This window comes from Sinocyclocheilus rhinocerous, unplaced genomic scaffold (assembly GCF_001515625.1).
Source record: "Sinocyclocheilus rhinocerous isolate Xijiao unplaced genomic scaffold, SAMN03320098_v1.1 scaffold677, whole genome shotgun sequence".
Classification (NCBI taxonomy): domain Eukaryota; kingdom Metazoa; phylum Chordata; class Actinopteri; order Cypriniformes; family Cyprinidae; genus Sinocyclocheilus; species Sinocyclocheilus rhinocerous.
In genome coordinates this window covers 419130-436967 of record NW_015633185.1, presented here as the reverse complement: position 1 = coordinate 436967, position 17838 = coordinate 419130, and the positions used below count along the sequence as shown (strand labels likewise).

The 17838-nt window shown below is 35.7% G+C and overlaps 4 protein-coding genes across 5 annotated transcripts in view; 3 read left to right on the top strand and 1 right to left on the bottom strand.

Moving 5' to 3' along the window:
• The first annotated feature begins 282 nt into the window (after positions 1-282).
• LOC107743508 (protein atonal homolog 7-like) lies at positions 283-707 on the top strand. The gene has a single exon (XM_016556747.1). The coding sequence runs from the start codon at positions 283-285 to the stop codon at positions 691-693; it is 411 nt and encodes a 136-aa protein (XP_016412233.1). The 3' UTR covers positions 694-707.
• Positions 708-2808: 2101 nt separating this feature from the next.
• On the top strand, positions 2809-9766 carry LOC107743506 (polycystic kidney disease 2-like 1 protein). 2 transcript variants are annotated; one of them, XM_016556743.1, is made up of 15 exons: positions 2809-3106; positions 3503-3616; positions 4403-4530; positions 5290-5543; positions 5636-5860; positions 6219-6447; positions 6578-6748; positions 6839-7020; positions 7174-7294; positions 7387-7485; positions 7597-7718; positions 7816-7933; positions 8253-8347; positions 8756-8885; positions 9045-9766. In XM_016556743.1, the coding sequence occupies exons 1-15, from the start codon at positions 2818-2820 to the stop codon at positions 9213-9215; spliced, it is 2448 nt and encodes an 815-aa protein (XP_016412229.1). In that variant the 5' UTR covers positions 2809-2817; the 3' UTR covers positions 9216-9766. The 2 variants fall into 2 exon arrangements, with proteins under 2 accessions (XP_016412229.1, XP_016412230.1); XM_016556744.1 differs by lacking the exons at positions 2809-3106; positions 3503-3616 and adding an exon at positions 4207-4266.
• Positions 9767-10063: 297 nt separating this feature from the next.
• Positions 10064-16882, bottom strand: LOC107743507 (nucleolysin TIAR-like). The gene is made up of 12 exons (XM_016556746.1): positions 16698-16882; positions 15782-15878; positions 15349-15498; positions 15183-15237; positions 15002-15089; positions 13418-13493; positions 13003-13111; positions 12815-12910; positions 12629-12713; positions 11784-11907; positions 11496-11635; positions 10064-11396 (listed from the first exon to the last, which is right to left on the bottom strand). Exons 1-12 carry the CDS (start codon positions 16724-16726, stop codon positions 11282-11284), a joined length of 1164 nt encoding a protein of 387 aa, XP_016412232.1. The 5' UTR covers positions 16727-16882; the 3' UTR covers positions 10064-11281.
• Positions 16883-17304: 422 nt separating this feature from the next.
• Positions 17305-17838, top strand: part of LOC107743505 (BAG family molecular chaperone regulator 3-like) — a 9238-nt gene continuing 8704 nt past the window's right edge. The window contains exon 1 of the mRNA XM_016556741.1: positions 17305-17320. The gene's annotated coding sequence lies outside the window, so the exon portion shown is untranslated. The remainder of the gene's footprint in view (positions 17321-17838) is intronic.

Genomic DNA, 17838 nt, shown 5'->3' with positions numbered 1-17838 from the left:
TGAGTGCACTAGTCCTGCTGTTGGATATGTGTGTTTCATTAATAATAATGGATGTTTGGATGGAGCAATAAGGGTGGGACTCCACCTGCTGCCACCTGTTAATACTCTATATAAGCATCAGTCATCCTTATGGCAGAGCAGAAGCCTCAAGGACTGCACCACTATCTGGATTTACTTCACTACACGGACAACAAAAGAAACATTACGTCTGAGGAAATTGTCCACCTCAGGATCCGTTCACAAGACCACCGTTGGCCTTTGAGGATCTCTGGCCCAGGAGTCATGAAGCCCTGCAGGCCGAGCTGTGTGGATTCAGGGTCGGAGTCGGACTCCAGAGACTCAGAGAAGTTTGAGAGTGCCATGCGGCGAAGGATGGCGGCCAACGCTCGAGAAAGGAAGAGGATGCAGGGCCTGAACACCGCATTCGACCGCCTCCGCAAAGTGGTTCCTCAGTGGGGTCAGGACAAGAAGCTCTCCAAATACGAGACGCTGCAGATGGCCCTGAGCTACATTATGGCCCTCAACCGAATCCTGACTGATGCCAGCAGACACGTAGCTCCTCAGAAAGACTGGCTGAATCTACAGTTTGACGGCCTACAGCCAGAGACCTATTCTTGCTTTATGCGCTATAACTCCCCTGTGGAAAATGACTGTATGCACTCCTCCTTCTCCTATCACTACGAAAGCCTCTAAGCTCTCACTGAATGATAAGCAATGGTGCGTTCACTTGTATCTTTCTTAGCATAGATACAGGAGTCAGTAAATATGTTCGTATTACTATGTAATATTTTATGTTTTTGGTTCTGGAAATCAAGTGATTAGCTTTAATAGAGTCTGACTCATGAAGTAGAGTTGCTTTAATTGTTGCAAAAAGTTTTTCTGTGCAGTTGTAGAAAATCTTTTATCAGACGTGTCGTAAATATGACTCGATAAAGTCACAGTTGTCAGTGAATCTTTAAGTGAGATGTTTGAATTTTTCATTGCTTTGTATCAAATCTTTGTGTATAGTGTGTGCTCAGCTAAGCCAAATCTGAAAAACATACAAAAAATACACCAATCTTATTTTGCCAAAATGGCATTCTAAATTGCTGTTCAGTTGTTGTTGTTGTTGTTGTTTTCAATAGTTTTTTGGTACTGAATTCAATTAGTAAGAAAGAATATGGAAGGCTAACAATAATAATAAAAATCTGTCTTATAACTATACAGTGTTAGTGTTTTAAACTAGTTTATCCTGTGATTAAACAGGATTTAAAAAATGTTGAAAAAAAAGTGTTTATAGTGCATTTAATCTACAAAATGAACACTGAAATCAAAGACTTTTGTGTCAGTTTAATTTTACTTAATTTTAAACATTTTTCATTTATTTTAAAAATATATTATATAATCATTTCATTCATTCTTTTTAAAAATTAAAGATTTTATTTTAATATAATCCTACTGTAAAATGTAAAAATAAAAACGTTTGAAGGGTAATATGGAGAGAAAAGTGTTACTGTAAGATTGCTGTACTGTCTGTTACTCTTATAATCTAAGAGTAACACTTATATAGGCTATTATACTTATATATATCCTATACCCTAAAAAGAAAAAAAACTTACATCTGTAGACATCCAGAAATGAAGTTTTATTTGCTGCATACTTTTAATGATACTTTTTCATCCATTTTGAAGCAGATTTGCAATAAAAAAAAAATTTTTAAGGTCCAAATCTCTCTGGTGTGCACACCGGACAGATAAACACATTTCAGTGAAGGCCTCTGTGTCCTCAGATAAGACAGCACACCAAACTAATGACTCTGCTGTCAGTTTAGTGAAGGTAGCCTATAAATAATGTTTAAAGGACTGAATGACGTCACGGTTGAATTGTGTGTCCCATGCGTTGTTCACAAAGCAACTTTTAAAGAAGAAAGAAAATTTGATTAAATTTCCTAAAATTACATTTAAATTTAAATAACCAAATATTCAAATAATTTTATTTTGGTTTGGCTCATTATAAACCAACAAAAGGTCCAAAAGACAATGAAAAGACAAAAGACAATGAAAACGTATATTTTCACAGAGCAGCTCAAACTTGACTAGGGCAGTCCTCCTAATTTAGAGAGGAGATTAAACTCTTTGCTGTCCAATGACTGTGTATAACTTGTCTTTTCAGTGCTAATGAGGCGTGAACGGCCAGTGCTCGGCCGAAAGCGTAAAAAAAAAAAAAAAAATTCTGGTAATAATTTAATTAACATTTCTGTGCATCTATATTATGAATGATCTCTGTTTCAGCATGTCTATAACTATGTGACGCAAACTCACATGAGCTCTTTATTGTCAATAACGCTGTTCTAGAATCTCTAGCTTGTGTCTCCGGCCGAAAGCGTGTACATAAATCTAGATCCATCTTAATCCGTTTAGCTTCAGCTGTCATTATGACCAATCATCATGTCATGATCACTATGAACTGAACTCAGTCAAAGACACTTCCTTGCATTTTGTTTCTAATATAGGGCGCTTAAGGTCAAGACATTGTTAATTTTATTTTCAACAAAAATCCTTCATCGTGCAATCATATTAAATAATGTGTTTTTTGAACCTTAAACCTCATAAACACATTTCATTACACCAAATACACAAAATAATGTTATTTTTAGCAGCATCATATGACCCCTTTAATGGCAGGATTGTGTTTTTAATGGATCTGTGAACAAAAGACAAGCCCCTCCTTCCACAGAACCACTGCTCTGCTCTATTTTAGAGTATTCAACAAGAAAGGTATAAATACAGGTGGAGACTATCCTCAGCCAAATCCCTGTTAAATCCAGCTCTCACCACAATGCAAGACCTCAATAACCGGGCGGAGAATCAGCAGGGCAGCACAGTGGCATGCGAGATGGAAAACTTGGGGAAAGGAGTTTGGGTGAATCAGGCCTACAGTGGCTCTCCTGCACCTATCAGACGCCCCATCAGCACCGTCTACAACCCTCAGCTCATGTTCCACAGCTCTTTGGAGAACATGAACCAAATGAATCTGCCTAACCCCTATTTGGCTGAGGATAAAGTGCGAACCAACCCCACAGAGGAGAAGAATGGATGCTGCTCCTTTCTCTTGAGAGCTGTCAAAGGTAAGAAGAACCATGCTTTTTCTGTTTTTCCATGCTATGATGTTTCTAGATTTACTTTAACTTTAAAACTTTAAACGTTTTTATGATTTATTTTATTAAAATAATAATACTTTAAATAATATTGTATTATTGTTATTATTATTATTATTATTATTTTATATTACAATATATTACTATATTACATTTTCAATATTATAACTTTTTTTCCCAACACAAATTACAAGTGTCTGAGTGTTCCTAATACTGCATCAATCATTTTACAAGTGAAATATTTTTGTAAGTTGTAATATTTAAAAATGTCTAATGATAATTAAATGATAAATACATATCTATATTATTATTTAAAGTTAATAACAAATAAATATAAGTAAAAAAGTGTTTGTTTTGGTTTGGTAGGACTGTGGGCAACAGCTCTAAGAAAGAACACAAAGGAGAATCCTGAGCTCAATGTCAAAGCAAATCTCAAAGAACTGCTCATCTACATTGTTTTTCTAGTGGATTTGTGCCTGTGTAAGTATTAGGTTGATTGTATGATATATTTAGACCTTCTCTCCCTGTCTGAATGATGTGTTTGCATCAATGGTTACCAGTTGCACAAACACCTGGAGGATTTGCAGCGCGTTTCTTCATTTGCATGTGTTGTGAGGATTTGCAGCGCATGTGTTGTCAAACTGATGAAGATGTTTTCTTAATTTGCTGGTGTTTTTTCAATTTGCATGTGTTTTCTTAAGTTGCAGCGCGTTGAGCTCTCTCGGCCACCGTAGTTTGGAGTATCAAACCACTAAATGGATTAATTGATAATGGATAAATATATAACCGTGAATATTAAGGTCAGAATCTAAAATTGCTATAGTGTCATTAGCTTGCTCTTCTGTCTTTTTGATTGTACTGAATGTAATCCCATGGTTTTCCATTATACTGTGCTCCATTATGATCCAGAGATGTGTATCAGCCTAAGTGCTTGTTCTAAAATGTCCCCTGCTCTCCTGTATTAAAACACTGCATTGTTCAGGGAAAAATTAGGCCTGAAAGGAACACAAGCGGGACCCTGCTGATAAGAGCTCAGGTCAGGCAATTGCGGCTTTGTCTGTGCTGGAGTCACATTGTTCCTGGGGGCTATTTGTGTGCTCAAACAAATAACCCTTTGCAGCTTTCATGACGTGAGCACTGCTAATGCATCAAACTTGAATGAATTGATGTCCTTTATCTGTGCGATTGTGGAATGGTGTAGCACGTCTGTGCAAAGTTCAATAAGTGATGTGATTGTTTACTGATTGTAATCCTGTTCTCATGCAGTGACCTATGGCATGACCAGCAGCGCCACCTACTATTACACGAAAGCTATGACCGATCTCTTTGTGAACTTACCGGGTGACAGTGGAATCAGCTTTTCCTCCATTGGCACCATGAACGATGTTTGGACAGTGAGTTTAACTGCTTCTCTTACTCAGATGTGAATGAAGATCAGGATTTTAAAGTATACTTATCTATTTATCAAAGTATTAAATAATTTTAACAATAAATTGTTGCTTTTCCTGGTCATTTTTAAAGTACAATTTCAACACAAATTCCACATTTTGGATGTTGCTAATATTGTTTTTGATAGTTTTATGTAATTATGTAATATATCATATATATATATATATATATATATATACACTCACACACTCAAAAAATATACTTTAATTAATTAATTAATATCAAATATATACTTATTTTAAGTATCAAATAAATTTAATAATAAATCTTTGTTTTTGCCTGGACATATAAAATAAACGTTAATTGAAAACAAACAAACAAACAAATATATATATATATAACTACAAAAAATTGCAAAAACACACAAATATGAAAAATATGAAAATAATAAAGCTTTTAGCTTAACATAATATGCTAAAACAAATGTTAAGTTTTTGGTGTTGCTAATATTCTTTATATAATAATATAATATATAATAGTATATATAATATGAAGAATTTTTTATGTAATCCATGTAATGTTTCTATTAGTATTTTAATGTTTTAGATTTGTTGTTTTATATTGTTTGTATAATATTAATGTAGCTTTAAGTATGTTTAATTAGTATTAAAAAACATCATCATAAATGTTTTTCTATTCATGGGACAGATCCAATACAGTATCACAGTCCCTCTGACTGTCATTTTTGTCTCTAATCTTTGCAGTACATGGAGGGTCCATTACTTGACAGCCTGTACTGGACAAAGTGGTATAATGATGAACCTCTTCCGAATGGAAATCAATCCTTCATTTACTATGAGAACATGTTGTTAGGAGTCCCTCGCATTCGACAGCTCAAAGTCAAGAACAACTCCTGCAAGGTGCACAAAGACTTCCAGCAGGAGATCATGGAGTGTTTTGACGTGTACAGCGACAAGAAGGAGGATGACAACATGTTTGGACTGATCAACGGAACAGCGTGAGTGACATTTATGATTAGCAACAGTCATATTTCTCTCTTCAGGGGCTGAAATGTATTTATTTATTAAATATAATCTCATTATTCTTCAGCTGGCAGTACCATTCAGAAAAGGAGATCAAAGGGTCGAATCACTGGGGGTTACTGACCACATACAGCGGAGCAGGATATTATCAAGACCTGGCAAAGACCAGAGAAGAGAGCGCTGCTATCCTGACGGACCTCAAAGACAAACTGTGGCTTGATCGTGGAACTCGGGTTCTTTTCATTGACTTCACTGCATACAATGCCAACATCAATCTCTTCTGCGTTATAAGGTACTTGACCTACATCAACATCCTATAAGCATTCATTTACATTCTTTGCTCTTGTTCTGCATGTCCAAAATTCTATATTTGCTCTGGTTTGCTAGGTTAATCGATAATATTAATAATAATAATAAAATGCATACATCTGTTATTTAACATAAACTGTCCTTTTCAATGTACAAGGCAGACCAAAGATACTCTACTTCTGATTACCTAGGATTATTTAATTTATTTATATATTTATTATAATTTCAATAAATATTAAATATATATAAAATCAAATATAAAAATGATATAAAATAGTAATATTAAAGCACTCGGATTTAATTTGTTATTTTATTCTTGCATATATTTTTTCTTCCTTCAGATTAGTGGTTGAATTTCCAGCTACCGGTGGAGCAATTCCATCCTACCAGATCCGTACTGTAAAGCTGATTCGTTACGTCACCACGTGGGATTTCTTCATCATCGGCTGCGAGATCGTGTTCTGTATCTTCATACTCTATTACATTGTGGAGGAGATTCTGGAATTCCGAATCCACAAACTGTCCCATTTCAACAGCATCTGGAACATACTAGATATAGTAGTGATTCTGGTAGGAGGAAAACTGATCATATCATTATCAAATATTCTGGCCACAATAATAAACAAATCATCATATGATTTGGTAAACATTATTTGACAAGAGCAGACTCCAACCGTAACTGTGTGCTTTTTTTTAACAGCTTGCTTTGGTGGCAATAGTCTTCAGTGCATTTCGGACCATCAAAGTTGATGAGATACTTGGAAACCTTCTAGAAAAGCCTGACATCTATGCTGATTTTGAGTTTCTTGCATTTTGGCAAACCCAGTACAACAACATGAATGCAGTAAATTTGTTTTTTGCTTGGATTAAGGTAATTTCTTTCTTTTTTCTTAAATATACTGTCAAATATATTTTATTAAAGTGACCCATTTTGATATTATGATGGCTTCAATCTTTGCAGATCTTCAAGTACATCAGTTTCAATAAGACGATGACCCAGCTTACATCCACTCTGGCTCGCTGTGCATTAGACATCTTTGGATTCGCCATTATGTTCTTCATTGTGTTCTTTGCATATGCTCAGCTGGGTTATCTGCTCTTTGGAATGGAAGTTGAAACATTCAGCACATTTAACAAGTGCATGTAAGGGATTTTCTTTTTAATTGAATCATATAAAACTAATTTTTATGATTTTTTTTGTGTTTATGAGTCAGGAGCATTAAGAAAATGAATGTTAATGACATATATATATATAATTAACATGTTAATGTTAATCTGTAAATTTCCTCTCTGCAGTTTCACACAGTTTCGAATCATCCTTGGAGATTTCGATTACGATGCCATTGACAGGGCAAACAGAGTACTTGGACCAATATACTTTTTCTCCTATGTGTTCTTTGTCTTCTTTGTGTTACTGGTACGTTCTTCAGGTGCATGTGACTAAATAATTGTTTGTTCTAAATCATAAGTGTCTGCTTATCAATTAACCAGATGAACTGAATTTAACAGAACATGTTTCTGGCCATCATCAATGACACATACTCTGAGGTGAAGTCAGAACTCGCTTCTCAGAAAGATGAGTTCCAGATTGCAGATCTCATCAAACAGGTGAGTCATCCCAGCGCATACAGTAGATACATCTAAAAATATATTCAATGTTTGGAATGCTGTGTGATTTTGGTTGTTTAAATGCATGTGGAAATGATGCTTTAATTTCAGAGTTATGAAAAGACCTTCATGAAACTGAAACTGAAAAAGGAAAAGATCTCTGATGTTCAGAAAGCCCTGGATTCAGGTTCAAGTGAGCTACAGTTTAAAGATTTCAGGGATGCACTGAAAGAGTAAGTCTCAGGTGAAACACTAACACATTCATGTATAGCACCAGCAGAAGTGATGCGGAAGAACTCATGTATTCTGGTTATGTGTCCCACATTTCAGAATGGGTCATGCTGACCATGAGATCTCAGCCGCTTTCTCCAGATTTGACCAAGATGGGAACCAGACTTTGGACAAGCAGGAGCAGGAGAGAATGAAACAAGAGCTGGAGGAAAAAAGGGTGTGTTTGGTTTATATTTCACATGGGCTGGTTTGGCAAGTTAATGTTTCTTCATGGTGACATTAATCTAATATGGAGATTTTGAATATTTATTTTTACATTTACATTTAATCATTTAGCAAACACTTTTATCCAAGGCGACTTACAAATGAGGGCAATAGAAGCAATCAAAACAGCAACAATATATAAGTGTTGTATCAAGTCCTGGTTAGTCTAACGCAGTACACATAGAAGTGCCTTTAGCCTTTTCTTGAAGCTGGCTAAAGACTCAGCTGCTTTTTTATTTTTCTTAATTTCTTTTTCATTCATCTTCTCTTAGGACGCACTCAATGAAGAGCTCCGTAATCTTGAAAACAGTGTTGAATCAGCAGAGGACCACAGAGAGAAGACAGTTCCTCCGGAGGTCTTTCAGAGGTTTGTTTCTCAGCCTCTCTGTGTCAGTAGCAAAACCTGCATGATGTGTTCAGTGTTTAGAATTATTTATATACTATTATAGTATTTATTATTTTGATTTAACTTTTATTTTGACATTTTCAGTGATCATTTTTACTTTTAGTTCAAGTTTTACTAATTGCATGTCCCTTTATCATTTTTATATATTTGTTTTGTTTCTGTTTAGCTTTATTTTTAATTTAGCAACATTTCCAAGTTCCAAGTTTTATTCATGTATATTTTATTTCCGCTTAGTATTAGTTTAAGTTAACAGTAACAACACTGCTCCTGTTTCATTTGCATGGCTTTAGATGTAGATAAATTTCAGGCTGATGCTGTAGTGGTTTTCTGACTTGATTGCTTATGGTTATTTTTGCCTTTCCATTCCAGGCTGGTTCACAAAGTTGCTCTGCTCGAAAATGCTGTGATCACTATATTGTCCAAACTGGATGTTATCATGGAGAAAATGAGACTTCAGGCATTCAACACAGACATGGATAGGCAGACGACTAGAGATAATGTGAGTTTTTAGATCTATAGAAGTTATGACATACCTTCAATGATTTTAGATATGCAATTTTTTAATTTACAAATAAACAACGCTTTTAGAGTAATGAATATATGAATCTGGCATATATTATGGGAAATATATACACGCCATTCTGCTGTATTGTGACAGGAATCAAGACCAGCTTCAGGAGGGAATATTCAGGTAAACCTGGAAAGAGCCTTGGCTCAGGGACCAGCATCCTGGTCATTAGCTGGTCTGATGGGGAATATGAGGAATCGTTTGTATTCAGACGTCGGATGGCCAGTCGTCACTGAGAACAGTAGTTCTGCACGTCACTGATTCATCAAAACCTGAGTTTAAAACTGACTAATAATAGGCTTCATCTAAGCCTGGTCTGTGGATATACAGACGCAGAATGTGACAGTAGAGAGGAAGGTATTACTAACTGTAGAATAGATGTAGTATTCTGTTACCAGCAGCACAGAAATGTATCTGTTCTCCATACTGACTGTTTAACATGTGCAGTTACTGTGGCATATGACTGACAGTCTGATTATCTTCCACTTTAAAGCTTGATTAATGTTGAGCACAGTGTAACTGATGTATTGTGGTGTGTAAAATACATTCCCTCTAGTTTCTGGGAGTTTCAACTCTATCAGGCTAATGACAACTATTCTTCAGACCTTCCTTCCTATTGAAGCATTCATTTCATGACTACTATTAGTTCTTATGAAAGAAATTCTCCTGTAATCTCATGGCTAACAGATTCTTTCCAATCATATAGTATGGAAACTTCACTGAGAGCTAAATTTAGTGAGAATAGTCATGGTTACATTTGACATATTATGAAAAGTCATCAGTGCAATGTGTATTACAGGCTTTGGAAAGTTAATATATACTAATATATAGTTAATATATAGTTTCCTTAAACTCTCTCTTTACTTTGATATGAACCTCTTGTAAATGTATTTTATAGTGTGAAGCATATCAGTGTATATACAAACTACTATAGTACATACATGAATCTTGGAACAATATTGCTTGTATATTTAAAAAGATATTTATCTCTTTCTTCTTTCCTAATTGACATTAACTATATGCAAATAAATAACTGAAACTGCAAAACAAATGGTTATTAATATGTTGAAAGCGGACCATAATTCTGTTTAGAAAAAAAGAAGAAAATGTTTCTTGCCCAATGGTTCATTTATTGAGACTCATTTAGACTAAAAAGAAAACTTGAAATGCTAAGATGTATTCAAACATTTCTGCCTTTTACATTCAATGCTTTGAGCAACCTCAATATTATGGTTTGAAACATGCAATTCCTTAACATCCCCAGGAGAAAAAAAAAAAAAAATCCAGACCTTTTCTCTGGCTACTCAAATGGCACGCATATTTGTTAAAACAGCAAAGGGACAAATTTACAGTAGGCTCTAAAATAAATCATACAGCTCTCTACGAGGGTCTCAGTGTTCAACTGAAATATGTGTGTGACTGAGCAAAAATTAAGGCTTGCTTATAAATGTCAGTCACACATGTAACGTTTGACTGACATACGCTGCATTAGTCCTGCAAAAGTCCATCAAGTAGAGCGCATGCTTTGAAACCCTTACTCCAGGCCAAGATATCAAAAGATATTTACAGGTATGGCCATTATGACCCTTTCTCCATAGTGAACGGGAGAGAATTAACTGTCTGTAAATTGGAGTAAAAAGATACATTATACACGCAGTATCAAAGAGCTCTAGAATCGCAGGAGAACGGGGAGCTAATGTGGATTAAATATATACCACTGCACATAGAAATTCATTTACACGTCAACATTTACAAGACACAGGTCCAATGAACCCCCAAAAAGTGCCTTTACTTACATTTGTTTGCCAAGTCAGAATGCAGAATGAATTTTTTTTTGTTGCTGTTTGTTGTGTTTTTGTACAAAATTCAAAGTCCATTCTGTAATGAACAAGCAAACGCATGATCCGCTATTTAGGAAGAGAAAAAAAACAAACAAAAAGAAAATACTTTGTTCAAAAAAACATTTACACCACAGGCTTTCTGCAATGTACCTGTGAAGTTCCTGAAGCTAGGTTTTAAGGGAAAATCAGCAGTTTTCCTCAAGATATGCAGTAAAAAAAGTGTGGGGGGCAAGAGATACAATACAACTCCTCCTATTCCACTAAAACAGAAACAAATCTTGTGAATGAATTGAGATTTCCATTGAAGGCGCTCATCTCAATTGCCTCTTTAATTTAAATTTGAATCTTTACAATAAAGCGATTCCTGCTTCAGATCCAAAGCTTGTAGGGAAAAAGATGATGTGCACTTATTAGTCTTTAGCAACGCTCCCTGTGAGAGCAGGATCTAAAGAAGTGAGAGGCGTGTGTAAAGAAACCAAGGTCAGATCACTGTGTCTGGTACCCAGCCATGCCAAAGTTAGCCTGGTTCATCACTGGTCCAGGCTGAGCCTGAGAGGGTTGAGTCCCAAAACCTCCCACCCAGGCCGGGGACTGTGATTGTCTAGAACAACGAAAAGTGGATGTAAGCATTTTCAAGTTCCTGCATAGGTAAAACATAATACAGAACACACATAAAAATGTAAAAAAAAAAAAAACATACTCTACACCAAATCCTTGCTGATTCCATGTTTGCCCGTACATTCCATAGGATGGCACCTGCCAGCCATTTGTCATGTACTGACCGTATTGTTGAGGATTACCATACATTTGATTCCAGTGTCCCCACTGACCATACTCCATCTGTGATTGCAAAATCAAGAACTTGAGCTTTTTACTTTGTGTGTCTAGGTAAAAACATATGCTGGCCTGATTCAAACAATGTCAGTATGGGAAGAATTTAATACCACATTAAAATGAGATTATGATAAAGCAAATTCAGAGGAATTACCGGCTGAACATTTTTGGCCATGTCAGGTGACTCTTTGCCCCAGTAGCACTTCACAACATGACCTTCGATGGTGGTACCATTCACTGAGACGATGGCATGAGCAGCACTTTCATGAGAGGAGAACCTGAGAGAAAATGATGCTGCTGTATGTAATGATGTCTTCGTCACCATTTGGCTAATTAAATCTTGACGCTCCCTTTAAAAATAACAAATCTATAATGCATAATAGAAATAATACAGAAACTAGAAACATTTCTTATAATTAACAATGTAAAAAAAGAGTTGTGCTGCTTAATATTTTTATAGAAACTAATACTTTTTTTCAGGGACCTTGAATAGAAAGGTCAAAAGAACAGCATTTACTTAAAATAGAAATCTTTTGTAACATTATAAATGTCCTTACTGTAACTACTGATCAATTTAATGCGTCTTTGCCCTTTAAAAAAATTAAAACAAATAAATAACTCACTGACCACAAACGAGGTGTTTTTTTTAAAGCCTTAGATATGTAACAAGACTAAGAGGTTGACATTCTTTTTTACATCATTTTATGCTGCCCCCCTGTTGGGAAAACAGTGAAATATTAGGCTGACATTTGGCCTTTTTGACATTGGCATTTTGCATTCTCCATCATTAAATTATTACTATTATTAAGTACAAATGATATCAGCTATTAAGTACAAGTCATCATCCACTCTGCTCTCTAGATATCAGCCCTTACTGGTTAACCACGACAAGCAACCATTCACTTCTTGAAATATAATTACATGTGCTTCTACAATATTTTACATTACACACAGACTGTGGACAAACTGTCTAAAAACAGAGGAATAGTTGAATGATACCTGATGAAAGAATAACCCTTCTCTGGAAAAACTCTGATCTCCATTATCTGTCCGAAAGGAGAAAACGTCTGTCGCATAAGGTGTTCTGTTTGAAGAGAACAGTGTGAGTCACATGACAAAGCACTAAGAGCGAGCATGCATACTAATACTCAGAACGGGAGAGTAAAAGAGCAAGTGCAGACGTACCTGTGAGACCTGACTGAATGCCACCGCAGTACACCGTGGAGTTCTGAGGACTCGACTGGTTCACCACCTCATCAAATCTCAGCTGCTTGGAGCCGTCTGGAAGTTCCCCCAATTCAGTCACGTTAATTCAGCTCAACTCTAAAGACAGCAAACTAACAAAAGATAGAGTGGATCAAAATCTGGCTTACTGTCTTGCACACTTTTGGGGGCTGGAGGTTTCCGAGTTGCCCAGTTAGTCCGGATTTGCCGTCCACCAAGCCACTGACCCCCCATGTGTACTATGGCATTCTCAGCATCCTAGAAAAGAAGAAACAACAGACTTAAACATAAATTTAAAGTGAAACAAAACTATAATCTCTCAGCAACACTTCTAGTCATTTATTAGTTCATCTGTGTAATTAGGAACTACCCACATAAATGTCCTAGATTGCTTATAATTACTTTTACTAAACTGACTAATATCTTGCACTCAAACAGAAAACCACTCTAACAGTCTGACTCATTCCAGTAGGTTGAATATCTGTAATACTACAGCTAAAATATGAATTGTAGTAAACAGAAATAGAATAACCTTCATTCTGTGTTCCTGTACTGGAGCCTTACCAGTTTGTTATAGAAGGACACAAATCCATACCCCTTTGATTTCCCTGTTGTCATATCCTTCACCACTCGTGCATCCCTGCAAGAAAAACGTAACATTGGAAAAGTCAGTCCACTGACGGCTTGCTAGAGGATCTCAAAAAGAAAGGAACCACACACACACACACAGTACTGTACTGAGAGACACTGTTATGATATCCCAAGTTACTCTAACAAATCTAACTTCTGCATACTCTCTTGATTACTGATACTTAAAAAAAAAAATATATATATATATAAAATAAAAAAACAAGTACAAAGTCATGCAACCTACACTACTGCATGTATATTTAAAAGCTCCTGCAAAGATTTCAACTTTTCCTGTGACACAACATAATGATCCAATCTTCATCTTAATCACTAGTACTTAATCTCTCATATCATCAATGTCATTACCATGCATTCCTAATTTGAACAGTTGTCTCTAATTCTACTCAAGAGTACACAGAAATATCAAAAGAGAAAAGGAATTAAACGGCATACATGGCCTGTTAACAGATTTCTTTATTTTTCCTGGTCAATTCTTTACCACCAATGTGGAGTTTGGGAAGCTGCAAATTTCGAGAAATTAACATTTTCAGAATTTTTGAAGAATCAAACTATCAACACAACTAGGAAAACCATCATAAAACAATTTTTACAAGCAAATATTAATGAATTATCTGAGGTTTGTTCTACACTACGTCATCGTTAATAGGAAAATACTGCAGTATACAAATATGAAAAGCAAAGAGTAAATAGAAAAAAATCTACATCTGAGTTTCCAGAGTGCACAGTTCCTTGCTGTTAGCCTTCAAGCTCCTGTCCAATCCTATGAGCATTTCTGTAAAATAACCAGAGCTCTATTAACTGACACTCAGAGCTAAAGGAGACTCTGAAAAGTTTGCACAGTAGCAGTGTATCATGTTTTTTGTGTTGACAACGAAAAATTTTACTTTTTAGGTAAATCAAAACTACTTACCAATTTTGGAAACGCAATGGAGATTAGTGATAAAATTTTTTAAAGGTGCACTTTACAACAGATCGATCTGGGGACACAATATTGACTATACTGCCCTGTGCTTGCTGATAATAACCATTATGGGACTATTAAAATCATCAATGTAATTAAATATTACATTTACACCAAAATTAAGGTCTCTGAAACACTATGACATCCTGTTCTCAACTGCTGTGACAAACAACTGTGCAGGTTTAAAGAGACATGTAACCGTTTTATATAAAGCTTTCATTACTGACAGAAATGTGACAAAATGTGCCAGCTAATCCCAGCACAAATGACAAATGTAAAGTAAATGTTTATCTTTGCATCAATTTCTTACCAATATATGTAAATGTTAAGAACCACCAACAACAAAAACAATGTTTTTTTAAAGAAAAGAAGTAAGTAAACTTTGAAACTGTTTCCAAGATTTTAGGAAAACAGGGGTTAAAAAAAATAACATACAGAGATAATCTGGCTCAAAGTAACCAAACACCACCAACTTGACATTATTCAGACAAAAGAAAAAAACATTCCACAAAAGGGTGTGACTTCTGGGAACTTACGAGATTTTCCCAAAGGGTGCAAATGCAGCTCTGATGTCATCGGTTGTGATCTCAGGGCTCAAATCTCCCACAAAAGCATGAAAGTGATCTGCAGAAGGATGCCATTTAACACAGGTAACTACATTTAAGTAAATCTAACTTGAAAAATCAACCACTATTGACATAATATAAAATAACTTACTGGATGTGTCTTTCTTCTGACTGCTAGGAGTGGTGGCCCAATTTACCTTGACTTCCTGTTAATAAAATACACTTCTTGAAGGCATTATCGTTGGTAACATGATAATCAGGGTGCAATTATTCACAATAAACATCAAACCACCCTAATCTTGTTATACTTGATGTACCTTTCCCAAAATCTTCCTTCCGTTCATGGCGGCCAAAGCAGCTGCGGCGTCTCTGTGTTCAAAGAACTCCACAAAGCAATACGGATCATTGCTAGTATGCTGCAAAACAGAAAATCCAATAGAGTTCACCGTCCTGCTGCTATCGGATTGCTGAGAAGAAAAGCCAGGAAAATATATTATTGCAAAGTCATGGGTATTGTGTGGAAGATTGTTTAATATTTTCTGTCGTCATTTTGCCATTTTGGTGTCATTTTAAGAAAATGTAAGAAATTATTATTTGTCTGTTCTATGATAGTTTTAAAAAAGCAAATGTATTCCAAATATTAATGCTAATGTAGAGTTTGATAGGCATTTAGACACAAACCCATTTACACTGGAAAAATGAACATTTCAGGGAACATTTGGAAAAGTGTAATTTGTGATGGATGTTTACCTCGGTTATCATTTTACAACTTTTACATGGTCCAATCTGAGTAAATAACTGAAGGATCAAGTTCTCCGTTACATCTCTTGAAAGATTCCCCACATAGCTGAAAATGCAGATAAAACATATACTAAAAAGACAAACAGTAATTACAGATTACTTAACACAATAAGATTATTTAGCATTTTAATAAGATCTACTCTAGGTGTTTTCCAAAAAAAGAAAAAAAAAAAAGAAAGAAAAGTGTATCTATATATGAGCCAGGCATAGATCTGACAGCCCCTTTATGCCCAAATGACCTCAGGACGGGAACACACATTAACGTACCCACCACAACACTAAACTATGTGCGACAGTTAAACATCGAGTTAATTCACGAGAGATTTTTATCCTACATTGTAGAACCAAACACAAAATCCATACTTCTAGAAAAGAACAGCAGGCCTGAGATTAGATAACAGGCCTTTACTAAAACAGAAGACAATGACATGCTCGTTCAAACACATGAATACTGAATATGATAGTTTACTGATGCACATAATAAACCCATATACCATAACTTCTGATATACAATTCAAATTTAGTTATGTTCATTATATTTGCCTTGCATTTAATTGTTTTGATGAATAGCCGGTTTGACTAATTAGCCGCTAGCATAGCTTAAGCATTCTATGGCTACGTTTCCCCACAATCACCGGAAAAAGATTAAACTTTTCTCTCTTTCTGCTGTACGTAAGGCCAGCGATAATGACTGGCCGAAACTCTGCCTATTATAAGCAGTGATTACTAACAGCATACGATGTCAAAAACGTTGGTAGGACGTCGTTTTTGGAGCCAAGTTAGCTGTTAGAAGTGTGTCAGTAGTGCTGTAGATTGAGCCGTTATTCACTGAGCACTGACAGGGTTTGTGTTTTCAGCTACTTACAGGGTTTTTGGGTGGCTCTCGTCTTCCATTCTTGGATGCCGGAAGGAGTGCTAACAAAACTTGTCTTCAGTATCTCAGATGTGGTTTATTTTTAGGATGAACAATACTGGACTGGTGTTATTTTCAATCTTGAGTAGAAAATGGCGGAACCCGGCTAGTCAGGAAGACAGTCACTGCGCATGCGCAGAAACCGCCGGTTCTGGAGGGCGATGGGTCTGATGTTTTTATACAGTCTATGTGATCTGACAGGAAAGGGGAGTTTGACGGTGCTTGTGTAAATGCAGGTGTGAATATATCATGTATCACAGGTATATTACTTGATTATGTGAAGTTGCAGGTTATGTATTTGTATGTTTTTATTCAGCCTAATCTTTCAGGGCTTTTTACCTGGAGGGCCAGTGTCCTGCAGAGTTTAGCTCCAACCCTAATCAAACACACCTGAACCAGCTAATCAAGCTCTTATAGGCATACTAGAAACTTCCATTCAGGTGTGTCGAGGCAAGTTGGAGCTAAACCCTGCAGGACACCGGCCCTCCAGGACCGAGTTTGGACACCCCTGTGTTACAGCGTCAATGAATGCCTGAAGTCTTTGACAAAAAATAACAGAGACGCACTGAACCCAGGTAATATTTAGTGATTATTAGTGTACTGATTACATTGCAGAAATATTGTTCAGGAATGAAAATGTATTTCCCCCATGTTGTGATAGAAAATTAAAATGGTTGCAATGTGTTATATATTTAAGGGCATGTGTGTGTGTTGTTTGATTTTTAGTGTTACATTTTTATAAATGATTATATTTAACATATAGAAATATCCAGGAATTTGACTTCCCACGAATAGCTTGCGTTTGTTTAATTTTTTTTATCAATGTCACAAACCTGGTTTCAGTCCTGATTTTTTTGTATTAATATTTTACATTATTTCATTGTATTAAAAAATAGATTATTGTATTTTGTATATAAATATAATCCAGGGATTAGGCTGCCTCCTCTTAACATAAAAAACAAATTATTTCGGATTATAGAAGCAAAATGGAAAGAAGAGTAGAATGACAGAGATCACACAGGTTTTTCCCTTTACTGTCTGTCTTTACGTTAAAAGCAACAAGCAACAAGTAGCAACAAGGTTTTTTTTGGGT

Excerpts from the sequence above, each read along its gene's own strand:
- LOC107743508 (XM_016556747.1), top strand. The coding sequence starts at position 283 with ATGAAGCCCTGCAGGCCGAGCTGTGTGGATTCAGGGTCGGAGTCGGAC.
- LOC107743506 (XM_016556743.1), top strand. The coding sequence starts at position 2,818 with ATGCAAGACCTCAATAACCGGGCGGAGAATCAGCAGGGCAGCACAGTG. Across the intron at positions 5,544-5,635 it reads GGACTGATCAACGGAACAGC|CTGGCAGTACCATTCAGAAA; the intron begins GTGAGTGACATT and ends ATTATTCTTCAG. Across the intron at positions 7,719-7,815 it reads TTCAGGGATGCACTGAAAGA|AATGGGTCATGCTGACCATG; the intron begins GTAAGTCTCAGG and ends CCCACATTTCAG.
- LOC107743507 (XM_016556746.1), bottom strand. The coding sequence starts at position 16,726 with ATGGAAGACGAGAGCCACCCAAAAACCCT. Across the intron at positions 15,238-15,348 it reads GAAGGAAGATTTTGGGAAAG|GAAGTCAAGGTAAATTGGGC; the intron begins GTACATCAAGTA and ends TTTTATTAACAG. Across the intron at positions 13,494-15,001 it reads GCACCCTTTGGGAAAATCTC|GGATGCACGAGTGGTGAAGG; the intron begins GTAAGTTCCCAG and ends TTTTTCTTGCAG.